General features: G+C 42.1%; 1 protein-coding gene across 2 annotated transcripts in view; it reads left to right on the top strand.

Annotated features, from left to right (window-relative positions):
* The window catches only part of LOC140467272 (metabotropic glutamate receptor 4-like), a 1,248,646-nt gene that overhangs the window by 271,390 nt on the left and 959,540 nt on the right, over positions 1 to 17,716 (top strand). For both annotated transcript variants that reach the window (XM_072563525.1, XM_072563524.1), the window contains exon 3: positions 745 to 961. In XM_072563525.1, coding sequence (XP_072419626.1) covers positions 745 to 961 — 217 coding nt within the window. The remainder of the gene's footprint in view (positions 1 to 744; positions 962 to 17,716) is intronic.

Below are 17,716 nucleotides of genomic sequence, written 5' to 3'. Positions count from 1 at the left end.
GAGGTTAGAGACAAAAAAACACTGCAGATGCTGGAATTCAAGGCAGACAGGCAGGAGGCTGGAAGAACATAGCAAGCCAGAAGGCATCAGGAGGTGGTGAAGTCAATGTTTCTTCAGGACTGGGGGTCGGTATGGGGGGAGCTGCAGATAAAAGGGGTGGGGGAGTAGCAGAGTGGTGAGGTGGGGATAGGTGAAAACATGGGAGGTGGCAATCCTAGCTTTGCTCACTCCGAGCTGCTGAGCTACCCTCCAAGCGAAGACTGACTGTCCAAAGCAAGGTAATTCTTGGGAGCACAAGGAGGGTGAGTCAGCATTCGCAAAAGGTGGGGGAAACCCTGAGGTTGAAGGAGTCCTGGTCATAGTTATAGGGCTCTTGTCACCACTTGTCATTCTGCCCCCATAGTTATTATTTTAAACCTGACCTTTTGGCACCATTGGAATCATTTGTTTCACTTGTAATTTCTATTACTATTTATACAATGTTGCAAATCAGGATAGCAACTTGTTGTAAAATAAATGAATTTGCATGATTGTTGATCCTTGCATTGCTTAGTCTGGGAGTGCAGACATGGCTATCCGAAAAGGCACAGTAACTCCACACTCCAGGAATGGATAAGTTTGTCCTTAGTGAATACAATAAAGCATCATCTACAAACTTTTATATTTGCTTTGAGAAGAAAGAATTAAACAATTCAAAGTAATTATTGAAAACCATCACATTTTTGTGTATCCATTTTATTTCAGATTCCTCAGATAAGCTATGCATCTACCGCCCCAGAGCTGAGTGATAACAGCAGGTATGACTTTTTCTCTCGTGTGGTCCCATCCGACACCTTTCAAACACAGGCCATGGTTGACATTGTCAAAGCATTACGTTGGAACTATGTCTCTACCCTTGCATCTGAAGGAAGCTATGGAGAAAGTGGAGTGGAAGCCTTCATACAGAAATCTCGGGAAGACGGTCAGTACTCCTTAGCATTTATTTTTAGTAGTGCCATAAGTAAATGGCCATGTATGGATCAAAATAAATGATCATGAGGCAGATTTAGATTGAGCACGTCTTTGTGTTTCCTTATATACTTAGCCTGTTCAGCAGGGTTTTTGATTAAAGTACAGGTAAAATAAAATGTGACAAGAGCAAGCTGATAGTCAATGTCATAACAGAAAATATAATAACAGAATTAAAGGTAATTTATTGCATTTACCCAAACAAGTTAAACTTTTAAAGCTTAGGTCTTGAAGACCATTGTGTTTCTCTCCCAGTGTGTAAATTATACTAATACATAGCTTAAAATGAATTTGTATGTGCCTGTAATTTATTCCTGAACATAATCTAAGCCACTCAAATAATAAAAGCATTTCTTCTGAGCAATTTCACACAGAATTGTAATGCTGGGTGGCTCACATGGTTCCTAATGTTTCAGGTCAGCCAATGCACTTGTGGGGTAAAAGCAAGAGGCTATTAACCTGTGCCGTCATGGAAAAGAAACAACTTTTTCAGTGTATTTCAGTGGCTTCTAATAGAGTGAGTTGTTTTTAATTGATATTGAGAATTCTTGACTGAACAAAAAAGACAGTAATTGGCTGAACAGCACCAGGTTTGCATAGGCTGTGCCAAATGTGACTTTTTGCATTGATACAAAGTGACATAGAAGGCACTACATCATGTTTGCATTTGTTTGTGTTACAATGTGTTACACATCTCTATAGACCATTATAAATTGGAGACCAATCTCACTGTTGAATGTGGATTACAAAATTCTGTCAAAGGTAATCGCCAACCGGGTCAGGTCTGCTCTGGGGTCAGTGATTCACCCTGACCAAACCTGTGCTGTGCCGGGCAGGAAGATCGCTGAGAGTCTCGCGCTCCTCATGGATATGATCGCCTACGTGCAGGACAGAGGGTTGGACACCTGCCTGATCAGCCTGGACCAGGAGAAAGCCTTTGACAGGATATCACATACGTACATGAGAGATGTTCTCTTCAAAATGGGATTTGGGGACAGAATCTGCAATTGGATCAGACTGCTCTACACCAACATTGTCAATGCAGTCTCAATCAATGGGTGGGAATCATATAGCTTCCCAGTCAGATCTGGAATCAGGCAGGGCTGCCGGTTCTCTCCTGCCTTGTTTGTGTGCTGCATAGAGCCATTTGCCGAATCCATCAGGAAGGATGCGAGCCTGAGAGGGGTGACTATTCCTGGCAGCGGGAGCCTGCAGGTTAAGGCCTCCCTGTCCATGGATGACGTCGCCGTTTTCTGCTCTGGTCTGCTGTCCGTGCACAGACTCATGTGCAAATGTGACCAGTTTGAACGGGCCTCGGAGGCCAAGGTAAACCAAGGCAAGAGCGAGGCCATGCTCTTCGGGAACTGGGCCAACCAATCCTCGTTCCCCTTCATCGTCAGGACCGACCACCTGAAGGTGCTGGGTATTTGGTTCGGGGGGGCTGGGGCGTGCGCCAAGTCTTGGGAGGAGCGTATCAGCAAAGTGAGGCAGAAACTGGGCAGATGGAAGCTACAGTCGCTCTCCATTGCGGGAAAAAACCTGATCATCGGGTGTGAGGCACTGTCATTGCTATTATACGCGTGGCACAGGTCTAGCCTATTCCCAGAACCTGTGCCGCTGCAGTCACCTGGGCCATCTTCCAGTTTCTTTGGAGGTCAAAGATGGACTGGGTCCGAAGGGACTCGCTGTACAAAGATCTGGGCAACGGGGGAAAAAATACACTCAATGCCACCTTCATCCTGATGGCCAGCTTTGTGTGTGGCTGCTTCAAGCTGTACATAGATCCCCGGTATGCAAACAGCAAGTGCCACTACGTACTGAGGTTCTACCTGTCCCCGATGTTGCGAAGGAAGGGCCTGACCTCGCTGCCGCGGAACGCTCTGAGTAGTTGGACCGTTCCATATCACCTGTCCTTTGTGGAGAAGTTTATGAAGAAAAACACCTTTGACCACAAGTCCATCAGGAAGTGGTCAGCACGTAGTGTCCTTGAGACCCTTCGGGAAAAGGAGAGGGTGGATCCTATCGAGCGGTTCCCTGAGCAGACTGTCAAAGCCATTTGGCAGAATGCCTAATCGCCAGAACCTTTCAACAAGCACCAAGACATGGCTTGGCTGGTGGTGAGAAGGGCTCTACCTGTGAGATCCTTTATGCACGCCCGGACTCTCAGCTGCACCATACGCTGCCCTCGAAGTGGCTGTGGGGGGGAGGAGACTGTCACACACCTCTTTCTGGAATGTGCCTATGCAGAAGAAGTCTGGAGAGGAATGCAGTGGTGTTTGTCGAGGTTCGTCCTGAGCAGCGCCGTGATACGGGACTCCATGCTGTACGGCCTATTCCCCGGGACGCACACCGAGACGAACATCAACCGTGCCTGGAGGATCATCAACTCGGTGAAGGACGCTCTCTGGGCGGTCCGAAACCTGTTGATCTTCCAGCTGAAGGAGTTGACCCTGACGGAGTGTTGCAGACTGGCACATTCCAAGGTCCAGGACTACGTGTTGAGGGATGTGCTGAAGCTTGGGGCAGCTGTCGCCAAGGCGCGGTGGGGAAAGACCACCGTGTAACATCTGCCTACCTAAAGAAGAACAGGGGGCCCGTGCAGTCATTTGGGCTCTGCTGACGTCTCAGCTAAAAACGTAATCATACAGACCTGTAAATAGGAATGATTGGTCTGTTTTCGGTATGCAAACAAATGGAATGTTTACATATGTATGGCATGTCCAACTGTACAGACCATTAAAGTATTTTATGAATAAAGTATATTTTTGAAATTAAAAAAAATCTCTGTAGACCATTATATTCAAACCCTGCTTTAGAATGGTCATACAAAAAAGAAGTTTGGGTTATTACATATTGTGCTTGTTTGCTATTTTTGTTTTTGTGCATACAGGTCATGTCATGAAAAAAGGGAAGAATTTTTATGTGCTGTGACACTAGCATATCAAACACAGTAAACGTTTTTTATTCGTTAAGGGAACAAAAATCAAAATCGCTCAGTGCATGCGTCAATCAAACTGCTCGAGCAGTCTGAGTACACATTAGCCAATTGCCTTTCTGTGTGGTCTTACATACGATTAAAAATCATACTATTGGTAGACTAATGTCTTATATCATCAAATGTTTACGTTTCTAGATAATGGGAGAGACTCTGCTATTGTTTTAAAGATCTGTCATCAATAGATCAAAAGAAGTTTTTGGTATTTGTCCATAATAACTTTACAGCACATGAACTCTGAAATGAATCGATTATTTGTTGGAAGCAATACATAACAATAGATGAGCGACAGATCCAAATTCTGCAATATTGTTGAGTCATTTCATGGGTTAACTCTAAACCCAGTTTTCCACTGAATCTGCTGCTATAGATCTGTCTGAAAAACATTTCGATGTGTTTGAGAAATTTGCTAGGCATTTATTGATTCCACATTTAAAAACTGATTTGGAGGCATTGAAATCATAACTTTTTATCTTACTGTTGCTTTAAAGAGAAGAAATCAGAATGGCGAAAGGAAGAACTGGGTGGGGGAGAAATTCGGAAAGGGGTTAGGACTAAGTTGATATGAGATTAGGAAGGTTTGGCTTGAAGGAGAAAAAGAAGGAACACATGGAAATAATTGAATGGATGATCAAAGAAATCTGCAATCTTTCTTGGAACACGTTTTTCATGTATTGATTGAAATTTTCTAAACCAGTTCACTTTGCATTGTGAAATATTGCACTTCCATTAATAATAGTTACAGCAGTGTGGAAAGTAAAAAGACGTAAGTTTTTCTCAATTTTTACTTCCATATTTAATGTTATGATCTGGGTTTCTGAAATGAGTCAATCCATCAGCTCAAACACAGAAAATGTGAACTTTATCCAGCTCTCCCATTGTTGATGGCAGAGTTTACACTGGAACTCCATCAACAAACTGGGTACAGGATTAATATAATTTTAATTGAATCTGAATTTAATTTATTGTCATGTGTACGGAGGCACAGTGAAAAGCTTTATCTTGCGAGCAATACAGGCAGATCACACATTGAAGTAGAGAAAATTTAAAAGAGCAAATGGCAACATTTGAGAGAAAGTGAGAAATTATCACAATCAATCTATGGAGAAATGACATTAAACTAATGGTAAACCATCAGTCAACCTGCTAATGCTGCAACATACTGTCAATTGTACAATGTTGCAAAGAATCCTGATGTGTTCAATGTCAGGATATAACAACACTTCTTCACAGATAAGTATTGTTAAAACAGTACACAAGGGGAGGTTTTAGCTTGCTTGATGAGTTAAAGAAGCACATCCTTGCATAATTGGAGTCGCCTGAGAGACTGACATTCAGACAAATGAAAGTAAACATTCCATGCTGTGTACATTCTGGTGGCTGAGTGATTCCTCCTGATGAGCTTTCTCAAATTGCATCATTCTCTGAACACATTGGTGCTGCTCCTGCATCTCGTCCTCTTTCTCATTATTACCACGATTCCATTTTTTCCAAAGGAATATTCATAAGTACTGTAACACAGTACTTTCTTACCACAGTCAGACCATCCCCTTTAAGATATGGTGCAGACTCCTTCCCATTCTGAATACACCGCTCCAGGTCACATTGGTGATAAACCTTGTGCTAATACTCTTTAAACAGCTTGTGTTAGGAAGATACCATGTGTTTCCATCCTCCTCGCCATCAGTCAAAATCTCACCACATTGAAACAGGCACTTGAGGTTTACACCTTAAACACCCTCCACTGAAATTGAAAGCTAGGTCTGCCTGGTTTATTCCAGTGGTCCTTTAACTAGTATGCAGGAAACTTTAAGCATGGTCATTAGTTTGGATGACATTACACCATCATGCTATATTCAATTGCATTTCACTTCTGCCTTTCCAGTAAATCTTAATAGCATTATTTCCCAAGTGATCCAGAATAGCTGATATGCCAGAATGTGGAGAGAAATAAGTGGAATACAATCTGGAAGGCACCTTCTGCTCATACTCAATTATGCCTGCACTAAATTTCCTGTGGGCAATTCTGAGATGGAGAATAGAACATATAACATAGAACAGTACATCACAGAACAGGCCCTTCAGCCCACAACGTTGTGCTGACCATTGATCCTCATGTGAGGTAAATCTAATGTACGAACTCTCAAATTTCTGTGACCATATACATGTCCAGCAGTCTCTTAAATACCCCCAATGACCTCTCTTCCACAACTGCTGCTGGCAACGCATTCCATGCTCGCAACTCTCTACGTAAAGAACCCGCCTCTGACATCCCCTCTATACTTTCCGCCAAACAGCTTAAAACTATGACCCCTCGTGTTAACAATTTCTGCCCTAGGGAAAGGTTTATGGCTATCAACTCTATCTATACCTCTCATTATCTTGTACACCTCAATTAGGTCCCCTCTCTTCCTCCTTTTTTCCAATGAAAAAAGTCCGAGCTCAATCAACCTCTCTTCATAAGATAAGCCCTCCATTCCAGGCAGCATCCTGGTAAACCTCCTCTGAACCCCCTCCAAAGCATCCACATCTTTCCTATAATAGGGCGACCAGAACTGGACATAGTATTCCAAGTGCGGTCTAACCAAAGTTTTATAGAGCTGCAACAAGATCTCACGACTCTTAAACTCAATCCCCCTGTTAATGAAAGCCAAAACACCATATGCTTTCTTAACAACCCTGTCCACCTGGGTGGCAAGTTTAAGGGATCTATGTACCTGCACACCAAGATCCTGCTGTTCCTCCACATTGCCAAGAATCCTGTCTTTAATCCTGTGCTCAACTTTCAAGTTCGACCTTCCAAAATGCATCACCTTGCATTTATCCAGGTTGAACTCCATCTGCCAACTCTCAGCCCATCACTGCATCCTGTCAGTGTTACGTAGCAGCCTACAACAGTCCTCTATACTGTCAACGACACCTCCAACCTTTGTGTCATCTGCAAACTTGCTAACCCATCCTTCAATATCCACTGGTTGACCCTCATCAACTTGTCTAGTAACATCCTCAAAGAACTCAATAAGATTTGCAAGGCATGACCTGCCCTTCACAAAGCGGTGCTAACTGCCTTTAATCAAGCCAAGCTCTTCCAGATGGTCATAAATCCTATCCCTCAGAATCCTTTCTAACACCTTGCAGACGACAGACGTGAGACTGACTGGTCTGTAGTTGCCGGGGATTTCCCTATTTCCTTTCTTGAAGAGAGGAATTACATTTGCCTCCCTCCAGTCCTCAGGTACGACTCCGGTGGAGAGCGAGAATGCAAAGATCTTCGCAGGCGGCGAAGCAATCACATTTCTCACTTCCCAAAGCAGCCGAGGACAAATCTGGTCTGGCCCTGGCGACTTGTCAATCTTAATGTTTGTCAACATTTTCAACACATCAGCTTCCTCGATCTCTATCTGTTCCAGCATGCTTACCTGCTCCTCAATGGTTTCATTCACTACAAGGTCCTTTTCTTTAGTAAAGAGAGAAACAAAAAAACTCATTTAGGGCTTCCCCTACCTCCTCAGACTCTATACACAAGTTTCCTATGCTATCCCTGATCGGCGCTACTCTTTCTTTGATTATTCTCTTATTCCTCACATATGTGTAAAATGCCTTTGGATTCTCCCTAATCCTTCCTGCCAAGCCTTTTTCGTGCCCCCTCCTGGCTCTCCTCAGACCATTTTTGAGCTCCTTCCTCGCCTGCCTGCAACGCATCTCGTGCACATCCCGCACCTCGGCCCTCAGGCCCCACCCCTCCAACCATAACAAGGACAGAACGTTCCTGGTGCTCACCTTCCACCCTACCAACCTTCGCATAAACCAAATCATCTGTCGACATTTCCGCCACCTCCAAAAAGACCCCACCACCCTGGATATATTTCCCTCCCCACCCCTTTCCGCCTTCCGCAAAGACCGTTCCCTCCGTGACTACCTGGTCAGGTCCACGCCCCCCTACAACCCACCCTCCCATCCCGGCACCTTCCCTCACCTCCATCCAAGGCCCTAAAGGAGCCTTCCACATCCATCAAAGTTTTACCTGCACATCCACTAATATCATTTATTGTATCCGTTGCTCCCAATGTGGTCTCCTCTACATTGGGGAGACTGGGCGCCTCCTAGCAGAGCGCTTTAGGGAACATCTCCAGGACACCTACACCAATCAACCACATCGCCCCGTGGCCCAACATTTCAACTCCCCCTCCCACTCTGCCGAGGACATGGAAGTCCTGGGCCTCCTTCACCGCCGCTCCCTCACCACTAGACGCCTGGAGGAAGAACGCCTCATCTTCCGCCTCGGAACACTTCAACCCCAGGGCATCAATGTGGACTTCAACAGTTTCCTCATTTCCACTTCCCCCACCTCACCCTAGTTCCAAACTTCCAGCTCAGCACTGTCCCCATGACTTGTCCGGACTTGTCCTACCTGCCTATCTCCTTTTCCACCTATCTACTCCACCCTCTCCTCTCTGACCTATCGTCTTCATCCCCTCCCCCACTCACCCATTGTACTCTATGCTACTTTCTCCCCACCCCCACCCTCCTCTAGCTTATCTCTCCATGCTTCAGGCTCACTGCCTTTATTCCTGATGAAGGGCTTTTGCCCGAAACGTCAATTTCGCTGCTCGTTGGATGCTGCCTGAACTGCTGTGCTTTTCCAGCACCACTAATTCTGTAATCATCTAGAGCTGAGCAAGACCCTTGCTTCCTCCATCTTACGTAAGCTGCCTTCTTCCTTTTGATGAGAAGCTCCTCCGCTCTCGTCATCTAAGGTTCCTTTATCTTACTCCTTCTTGCCTGCCTCGGAGGAACACATTTGTGCATCACTTGCAACAACTGTTCCTTAAACAGTCTCCCCATGTCTATAGTGCCCTTTCCATGGAACAATTGCTCCCAGTCCATGCTTCCCAGCACACGTCTGATAGTATCATAGTTTCCTTTTCCCCAATTAAATATCCTCCCATTGTGCCTGCTTCTTTCCTTCTCTGTCGCTATGTAGAATGTGAGGCAGCTGTGGTCACTATCCCCAAAATGCTCTCCCACCGCAAGATCTGACACCTGCCCTGGCTCATTGCCAAGCACCAAATCCAAAATGGCCTCTCCCCTCGTTGGCCTGTCAATGTACTGAGTTAGGAAACCTTCCTGAACACACCTTACAAAAACAGCTCCTTCCAAACCATCTGCTTGAAGGAGGTTCCAATCAATATTGGGAAAGTTAAAGTCACCCATTGCAACTACCCGACGACATTCACACTTTTTTCCAAAATCTACTGACCTATGTTTTCTTCAATCTCCCTGCTGCTATTGGGGGGCCTGTAGTAAACCCCTAATGAGGTGACTGCTCCCTTACTGTTCCTAATTTCCACCCATACTGACTCAGTAGGCAGACCCTCCTCGACAATGGTAACTTCTGTAGCTGTGATACCCTCTCTGATTAGCAGTGCTACACCTCCCCCTCTTTTTTTTTGCCCCCCTCCCTATTCTTTTTAAATGTTCTAAACCCTGGAATATCCAGCAACCATTCCTGCCCCCGAGAAACCCATGTCTCTGTTATGGCCACAACATCACAGTACCAGGTACTGATCCATGCTCTAAACTCATCACTTTTATTCCTGATACTCCTTGCATTAAAGCAAACACACTTTAACCGATCCCTTAATTCTTTCCCAGGAAATTCCTTCCCACTAGCTGGTCTACCTCTTGATATTGCCTCATCTCCATCAACTCTCGCCTCCGGTATATAGCTCACGTTCCCACCCCCTGCCATACTAGTTTAAACCCTCCTGAACAACTCGAGCAAATCTTCCACCCAGGACATTGATCCCTTTCCAGTTCAGGTGCAACCCGTCCTTCATGTAGAGGTCCCACCTTTCCCAGAAGGCAACCCAATTATCTACATATCTGAAGCCCTCCCTCCTACACCAGCTGCGCAGCCACGTGTTAAGCTGCGCCTGCTCCCTGTTCCTCGCCTCGCTATCTCGTGGCACCGGTAGTGAACCCGAGAACACTACTCTGTCCGTCCTGCTCTGCAGCTCCCTGTAATCACTTTTTATATTCTCGATCCTTTTCCTGGCTATAGCATTGGTGCCAATGTAACACGATTTCTGGCTGTTCGCCCTCCCCTTTCAGAATCTTATACACCCGATCGGAGACGTCCCAGACCCTGGCATCAGGGAGGCAACAAACCTTCCGGGAATCCTGATCCTGACCACAAAATCTCCTGTCAATTTTTCTAACAATCGAGTCTTCTACCACTAGCACTTTTCAGTTCGATGTCTTTGTCTCATGCCAATAAACTGGTCTAAACTGGCCTTAGAATACCTAATTAAAAAGATGTGATTTAGAATCCATATGGAGGGAGAGGAAGTCCCATCTAAGCCTTTGCCTTCTGGTTATTGAGTTGGCAACTTTTCCTGTTGCCCCAGGGCTTGTCCAACAGGCAGTTATTCAAGATCTAAGCAGAATGCTTGCTGAGTCCTCAATCAGCAACTTCAGCAGCTGGAACAGACAGTCATTGCCACATTGATGGGGCTCAAGGAGGAGAATTTGGCTTGGTAACATGCTGTTTGGCATCGTTGTTTTCCATCAGCATCTTGATTAGATATAGGAGGAGCTAGAAAAGCAGAGTTTTTGGAAAGGGACTGGAAAAAGTTTCATAAAATTGTCTTTGTTTGCTCCAGTACATCAATTGAAACAGAAATTTGAACAATGTAGATCCATGATTGACAGAGGTAAAAAAAGGAGAAGCGTGAAGTAGATGGAACTAGCTCTTGGCTGTTCTTAAGAATAAAGTCCATCAGAAAAACTTGATGGATTATGGTTTATGGTAAATTTCCATATGGTTGGTTGAGCAAATGAGCCAAATACACTGCAACAGGTGAAGAAGACAGCTTGATACTCTTTCTCAAGAATATTCAGAGTTGGACAACCAATGCTGACATTGTCCGTGACATTGAAATCCTATTTAATGCTGAAAAATAGTTGGCGGTATTGCAGTATCTGCATTGTATTTATGTTTAGGATTGCCTTAAATGACTCATTCCAACTACCCACAGGAGACTTTGTTAGTGTCAGTCCACTGCTAGGTATCTACGCTTGAGTAAAGTTAGAAATCTGTCTTTTTCATTTCAGGAGATGCATCAATTTTTAACACAGAGCAGCAGCAACAGTGGTAGCAGAAACAATCAATGGTTGTGGTATTCCCAAGGAGCTGGGCATCAAAAGCACAAGCTTGCCAATTTGTGTATGTGTACAGCACATACAAACAATAAAAGGATATTATTCCCCTAAAATACATATGAAATTTGCCTGTGGGCAATATATCACATATGAATAGATGATTTCCCAGAAGTTTCAGGTTGCATTTATCTTCTAGCAATCCTGTGACTTCTCAGTGCAATCTTAGGTTATAATATTTTACTAGGTCACATCTTGGGAAATACGGCTTATCTTCAGGGTCATGTTTGCTGACAGCAAATCAGAATCCAATGTCTCAGGTCTCTTGAATGTGGAAGGCAAATTACAAAACCACAATTTGGTGTATTTGAACCATGATTGCAATTCTTGCAGGACCTGGAATGGACAGGAGGACTTCCCAGGTCTTAGACTATAATGAACTCTTATTGCATGTTGTATGCTTACTGCAGAGGGACTGGTATAAATTGCCCATGTCAGGCAGAATTGGCAGGGCAGAACTCCTTAACATAACAGTGAGACACTCGTCATGAGTAACTCGGACGAGTTCAGAGCTAAGAGGGCAGAGAGCAATATTTTGGGTGCTATAGAATAGTCTGGCCCATATCAAGCAGCAACATACAGTAATTGAGAAAGTTATCAGTTGTCCTGAGTGAGGGCAATATAGGTCACATGCATTGCGTCACCAACATTCCCATGGGACTATGATTCATCACTCTCACTGGACTGCAGAAGAATTAAGAGTATATAATTCTGATATGGTTTCCTTGCTCCTGGTTTTGTCAAGGCTGTGGGGTATTCACCTGGCCCTTTGAAGGCTGTAGAGACCAGAGCCGAATGGAGCCACTTGCATTTTGGTAAAAGGACTAAGGTATGATGACCGAAACTCTTGTAGTCTCTGTGGAAGCTAACTGTAAGCTCCAGAATGGCAATTGTTTTTGCAAAGTCCGTGGATTTACAGTTTACAAAACCCAGTCATTAACAAAATATTGCAACAAGATCCAACTTCTCTAATTAAAATATCAAGCAGGTGTTATTGGCATCAGGAGATAGGATTTTAAAGAAAAAATTGTGAATTACCTTAAAAGTATGTTGGCAGTTTGCCTATCAATCAACTCAAGTTAAAAATTGTACTAAATTATGCAGGAGGAAGAGATGATGAGTACATTAAACAGGGAAGAGATCAGTGGTAAATGTGATATCTCCTTTTAAAAAAAAATCCATGAACTCCACTCCAGTTTGTGGTGAGTCATCCATTAGCTGTAGACTTTAGTAATGTTGTGGCAATTGACTTGGTAATATAGGAAAAAGGGGAAAAAAAATTCATCATTAAATTTAGTTGCCATGTCTATGAAATGTAGTCAGCCTCCAATAATAGACAATAAACAGAAAACAATAATGAGCAAGGTGATGGAGAAATCGATCGGAACAATGGGGAGGTGGGGGGAGGACAATTTTCCAATGGTGAATTCCATTATATATGTGTGAAAATTTGAACTTTGTGACAATTAACATGTCTGCAGGAAATCCCTTTAGTCATGCTGTGTGTGAAAGAAATCACGTAGTGAAGGATGTTTCATAAAGTTTTAGTGAACCAATTAAATTTGGTAATAAACATTCATGTCATAGAATTCCTATAATGTGGAAGCAGGCCATTGGCCCTTCCAGTCCCTCCAAAGAGCTTCCCTCCCATCCCCATACTTTATCCTTATCATGCTGTTTTTCCCATGGCTAGCCCCCAAGTCTGCATATCCCTGGACACTATGGGCAATGTAGCAAGAACAATCCACCTAACTTACACATCTTTGGACTGGGAGGAAACCAGAGCACCTGGTAGAAACCCATGCAGACACTGGGAGAACATGTAAACTGCACACAGGCAGTTGCCTGAGGCTGGAATAAAACCTGGGTCCCTGGCATTGTGAGGCATCAGTGCTAACCATTCAGCCACCATCTGCCCTGTTGTTTTTCGGATTTCAAAACATTCCTTGATCATTCTATGGCTTGGAAAGGGATTACAGTTCATCCAAAATTTCTGAATACTGCAAGGCCCTCCATGCAGGCAGAAGGGATAAAGGTTCTGGATTCAGAGAACATCTCATGGTATCTCATGATATCGCGTAAGGCAATCAGAAATCAATTGTAATCCAGGGGGCATGGTGTACTACAAAAGAGAAGGGTAGGAAAAAACGGTCTAAGCATGGCTTTGGTATTAAGAGGTTTTGATTATAAGCAGAAAATGTCAGGAGTGATCTTGGATCAACAGCCTTACTTGGAAATTATTAATTGCACCATCATAAGTTGGACTAGATCCTCACAGAAGGATGATTTTGCACCGAGTGGAAGTCCATCAATTTAAAAAAAATGATCTGTTTGTGTGCTTAATCAGAACATGATTCAAGTTGTGATGTACGAGAATGAAGCGATGTGATAAAGAGAGTGCAATTGACGAAGTCTTGAGGAAAGAAAACATTGAAGAGATTAAATTCAGAAAAATGCATCTCGGTGACATGAAAGTTCTGAAGCTGATCCTTTTTCACAATACTGCATTTACCACTATTCCAGATATATATTGTGGTACTGCAGGTTTATAATATTCCAAGTGGAAAAGGTTAATATATGTTATCCCTTGGCCTAGGAAGCCAAGGAAATAAAAAGGGTAATTAAATGCATTTTCATTTCTGAAATATTGGCACTTGTTTAATCTGGAAAGAGGTTTTGTGATTCAATGATTGTGTCTCAACTTCTAGGACAGAAAATAAAAACAGAAATTGCAGGCAAAACTCAACAGGACTGATGAGATATGTGGCGAGAGTTAACATGAGTCTGGTGACCCTTATTCAGAACTGGGCCAAGTTCAATTCCCACCGACCCTGAGGAAGTGTCATAGCATGTCTGAGCAGGTTGATTAAAATATCTGTATATAAATGTGACACTAGTAGGGTTAAGTTTACCACGGGGCTGAAAAGACCACATGCAAGTCCCACCTGCCATACATATCTGAACAGGTCAGTTGGGAGGGAAAAAAACAAATGAACTCTATCCACAGGGAAAATGTGCCTTGAGTTCTATTTTACCAACAGGGTTAGATTCAATTTACTAATGTCGAATGAAGGTTTATGTGATTCTTTGTCAAGCTTTTCAAGTCCGACATTAATTTACATGTCCATATTAGGTTGTATCTTTTAAAAATTTGGAAACTTTTTGCTTGGTTTTTGCATCTTACTTTAAATCTGGCATTTTATATTTAGCAAATATCAAAATGTGTGTTCAGTTTCATTGTTTGGGAAACAGCTCCCAATTAACTGTACACTGTTCCTAATTGTAAAGTGCTGCACTCTAATGTACAGTACAATAATTTCTTTAAACTGACTGATGCTGCTAACTTGTTGATGCCTAAAACTCTCCAGGATCTTTTGTGTTCTTTCCATTTTGTTGTCTTGAACATTTTATATACAATAATGCCCGAATGTATCTTAGAAATCGGGTACAAATTGTAAACACAGTTGAAATATGATGCATCCCTCTACCCCTCAGAGTAAGATTGCTCAGTTCATTAGGCTTGAATTTTTTTTTGCCAAATACTTGAATTCACCTTTTGGTCATTGATACCAATCTTGGAGGTTATAGCTGATGACATTGCAGTTGTGTTATAATTATTTGATTTATAATTAGCAGCCAAATTGTAATAGTTGGCTAATATCCGACATACAAAGAAGTTATATTTCCATTTGATAACCTCACTGTACAAACATGATATGATTAAATCCATTTACATATAATGTATTTCAGCCCATTTTTTATAAGTTTAAGTGCCACTATCAAAAAAATCAGTTGGTGGTACTTTTCATGTGGTTACTTTTGTGAAATACATTGAAATTGACATAAAACTAACTGCTACAAAGAAAAACTGTTTGCAGTAGTGCTCCTTTCTTTCATACCACTGAAGTAAATATTTAGCTTAAAGCTAGAATGAAAGAAAAGGGACCAGTGTCCTCTAATTCCCCAAAATATCGGAATATTGTTTCTTATATTTATAGTTAATTTGCTAAAAGAGTGCAGTTGATCTGGTTCAAAACACAGTCCAGAATGATTCAATAAATCCAATCCAATGCATACATCTGAAGGAAAGGGACAATGTCTTCTAAGGACTTTTACATTATTAACAGACACTGGAAGTTTAGTCTGAGAAGATTATAGTGACCCCTTCATAATCACTGTTTTATTTTGTCTGTACATCAAATGTACAGTGCACATTATGAAATGTTAAAGTTTCTTTCTCTTACTGACCATGACTTTATGATATGAAAGAAAACTTAAGCTCATTAAAAGCTTTGTTTGGTTTCTCGAATAAGCAAGTTGAAGCTGGAATGTATTTGGAAATTGTGGCTTGGTAAGAGACTGGCATTAATGTAGCACTTTTCATGACCACTAGATGTCTTAAAGCAGTTTACTGCCAACATATTACTTTTTGACGCGTAGTCATGTTTGTAATTTAGAAGTGGAATGCAAAATTGATTTTAAGGAATTCATTTCTAGGTACAACAGATGGCCCAGTGGAAGATTTATAGGGTTTCAACGGTCAAGATACATGGGCATGATTTATAATTTTGGCATGGGAGGTAACAACAGCAAATTTGGAACCTTCATAGAACTTACTTCATTTATGTTTTAATGATCTGTAATGCATCTGATTTACTCCTCAAGTTTACACAAGATAAAGGTGCAAAATTTATTTTCCCTACACTCTGCTGAACTCTATTGTAAATGTTTTCCATTGTTGTTCTGTATAATCTTTTTGCCAATCTTATTTTCCCAAGTTGTGTTCTGAAATCAGGTTTTCTTCTATTGACTTGGCTATAATGACGCTAATGGTCTTTTCTGTCATCATCTTAAGGTGAATTATGGGCACTTTTACCTGAAATGTTCCCCTACGTTTTATACTTTTATCTGCATCAGTAGCAAAGTTGATGCATTGTTGTCTGAATTATGACTAACTTTATTTGTGGTGAGGGGAAAAGAGAGAGGAGTGTCTAGACATTCTCAACCCACAAAATCAACTTGACTTTGATCAACTGATTTGTTTTTTTGTCATATTCAGACATTGTTGTGGAAGGCTGTGATGATGGGGAGTGTATAACTTTGATAGAACATAGAGAGGAAGGTATAGTATTTATTCTGAGTTAGGCAACGACTGTAGAGCTGAATCGGGAGTTACTTTTGTAGAATGTGTGACCAACGCCAGGGTTTTAGTGGATTTAAAGAGCGTCACAAAGTACTTGTGCAATCTAGATTAGTAAATCTTTCAAGCGGACAGATTGATGAACTATCAATGGGAATTCACACTGAAATTTTGGAGTGATTCATTTATTTGCACTGCACCATGGAAATTCTTCGTCCACTATTAATAAGAAAGGAACTGCCCAACGGGTGGCAAATCAAATTCCAGAAATCTGTTACACTTATCAGGCGACTTCTTGGGCGTAAACCTATGCCAATGTTTTATTGGTATCATAGCAGGAATCGTGTGGACTGTCCTTTTGCATATGGTGTGGGACAACCTCAATGAATTACAAAAGGTTTTGGAATTTTGCTTTTTTGAACAGTATATTGCAAATTCTTGGGTTTCTGGGCTTACTCCAAATTGCTCAGTATTCAGAATATGTAAAAACTATCTGGTTTATAAGGAAGAAAATATTATCCAAGCGTGGTCTTAAACATGCACTTGAGAAAAAAATTAGCTGAAGTAAAACCTGTCAGTGTGACAATTGTTAACCATTACTACTAAATGAACTAAACTGCCAGTTCTATGGTATAGTAGATGAAAGGTTTGTGCAAATTACTGCAGTGAACCACAAGCATAAGAACAGGCATTTTAAAATCTTAAGTTATCCAACATAGAGTTGGATGGAAATAGACCCTTTGGTCCAACCAGAGCATAATGAAGGTTTTGTTACTCTTTCATGCACTATCTTTAAACTGCGTGTAAACTGGATAATTTTGCATACATTTCTCAAAGTTGCAAAACCACAAAAGGATCCTTGTTTTATATAAAAAAAGTGTAATTGTGCCTCAGTTTTATTTACTTATTTTTATTGGTAAAGATTCATAAGGATTGGATGAGAGACCAACTGATGTAAAGCTTTATGTTTTAAGGAGACGTTTATAGCCATAGAGTACAGAAACAGTGCCTTCGGTCCAACCCCATGCCAACCAGACATCCTAGGACGACTTGCCAGCATTTGGCCAATATTCGTCTAAACCCTTCCTATTCATATTCCCATCCAAATGCCTTGTAAATGTTGTAATTTCACCTATGTCTATCATGTCCCCTGGCAGCACATTCCATACACGCATCACCTACTGCATGAAAAGGTTACCCTTTAGGTCCCTTTTAAAACTTTCTCCTCTCACCTTAAACCCATGCTGTCTAGTTTTGGATCCCTCACCCACAGGAAAAGATCTTGGCTGTTCGTCCTCTCCTTGTCCGTCATGATTTTAGAAACCTCTGTAAGGTCTTAGCCTCTGCTCTTG

The sequence above is a fragment of the Chiloscyllium punctatum genome, chromosome 45 (genome assembly GCF_047496795.1).
Source record: "Chiloscyllium punctatum isolate Juve2018m chromosome 45, sChiPun1.3, whole genome shotgun sequence".
NCBI classification, from domain to species: domain Eukaryota; kingdom Metazoa; phylum Chordata; class Chondrichthyes; order Orectolobiformes; family Hemiscylliidae; genus Chiloscyllium; species Chiloscyllium punctatum.
This window is presented reverse-complemented; position numbering and strand designations above follow the sequence as displayed.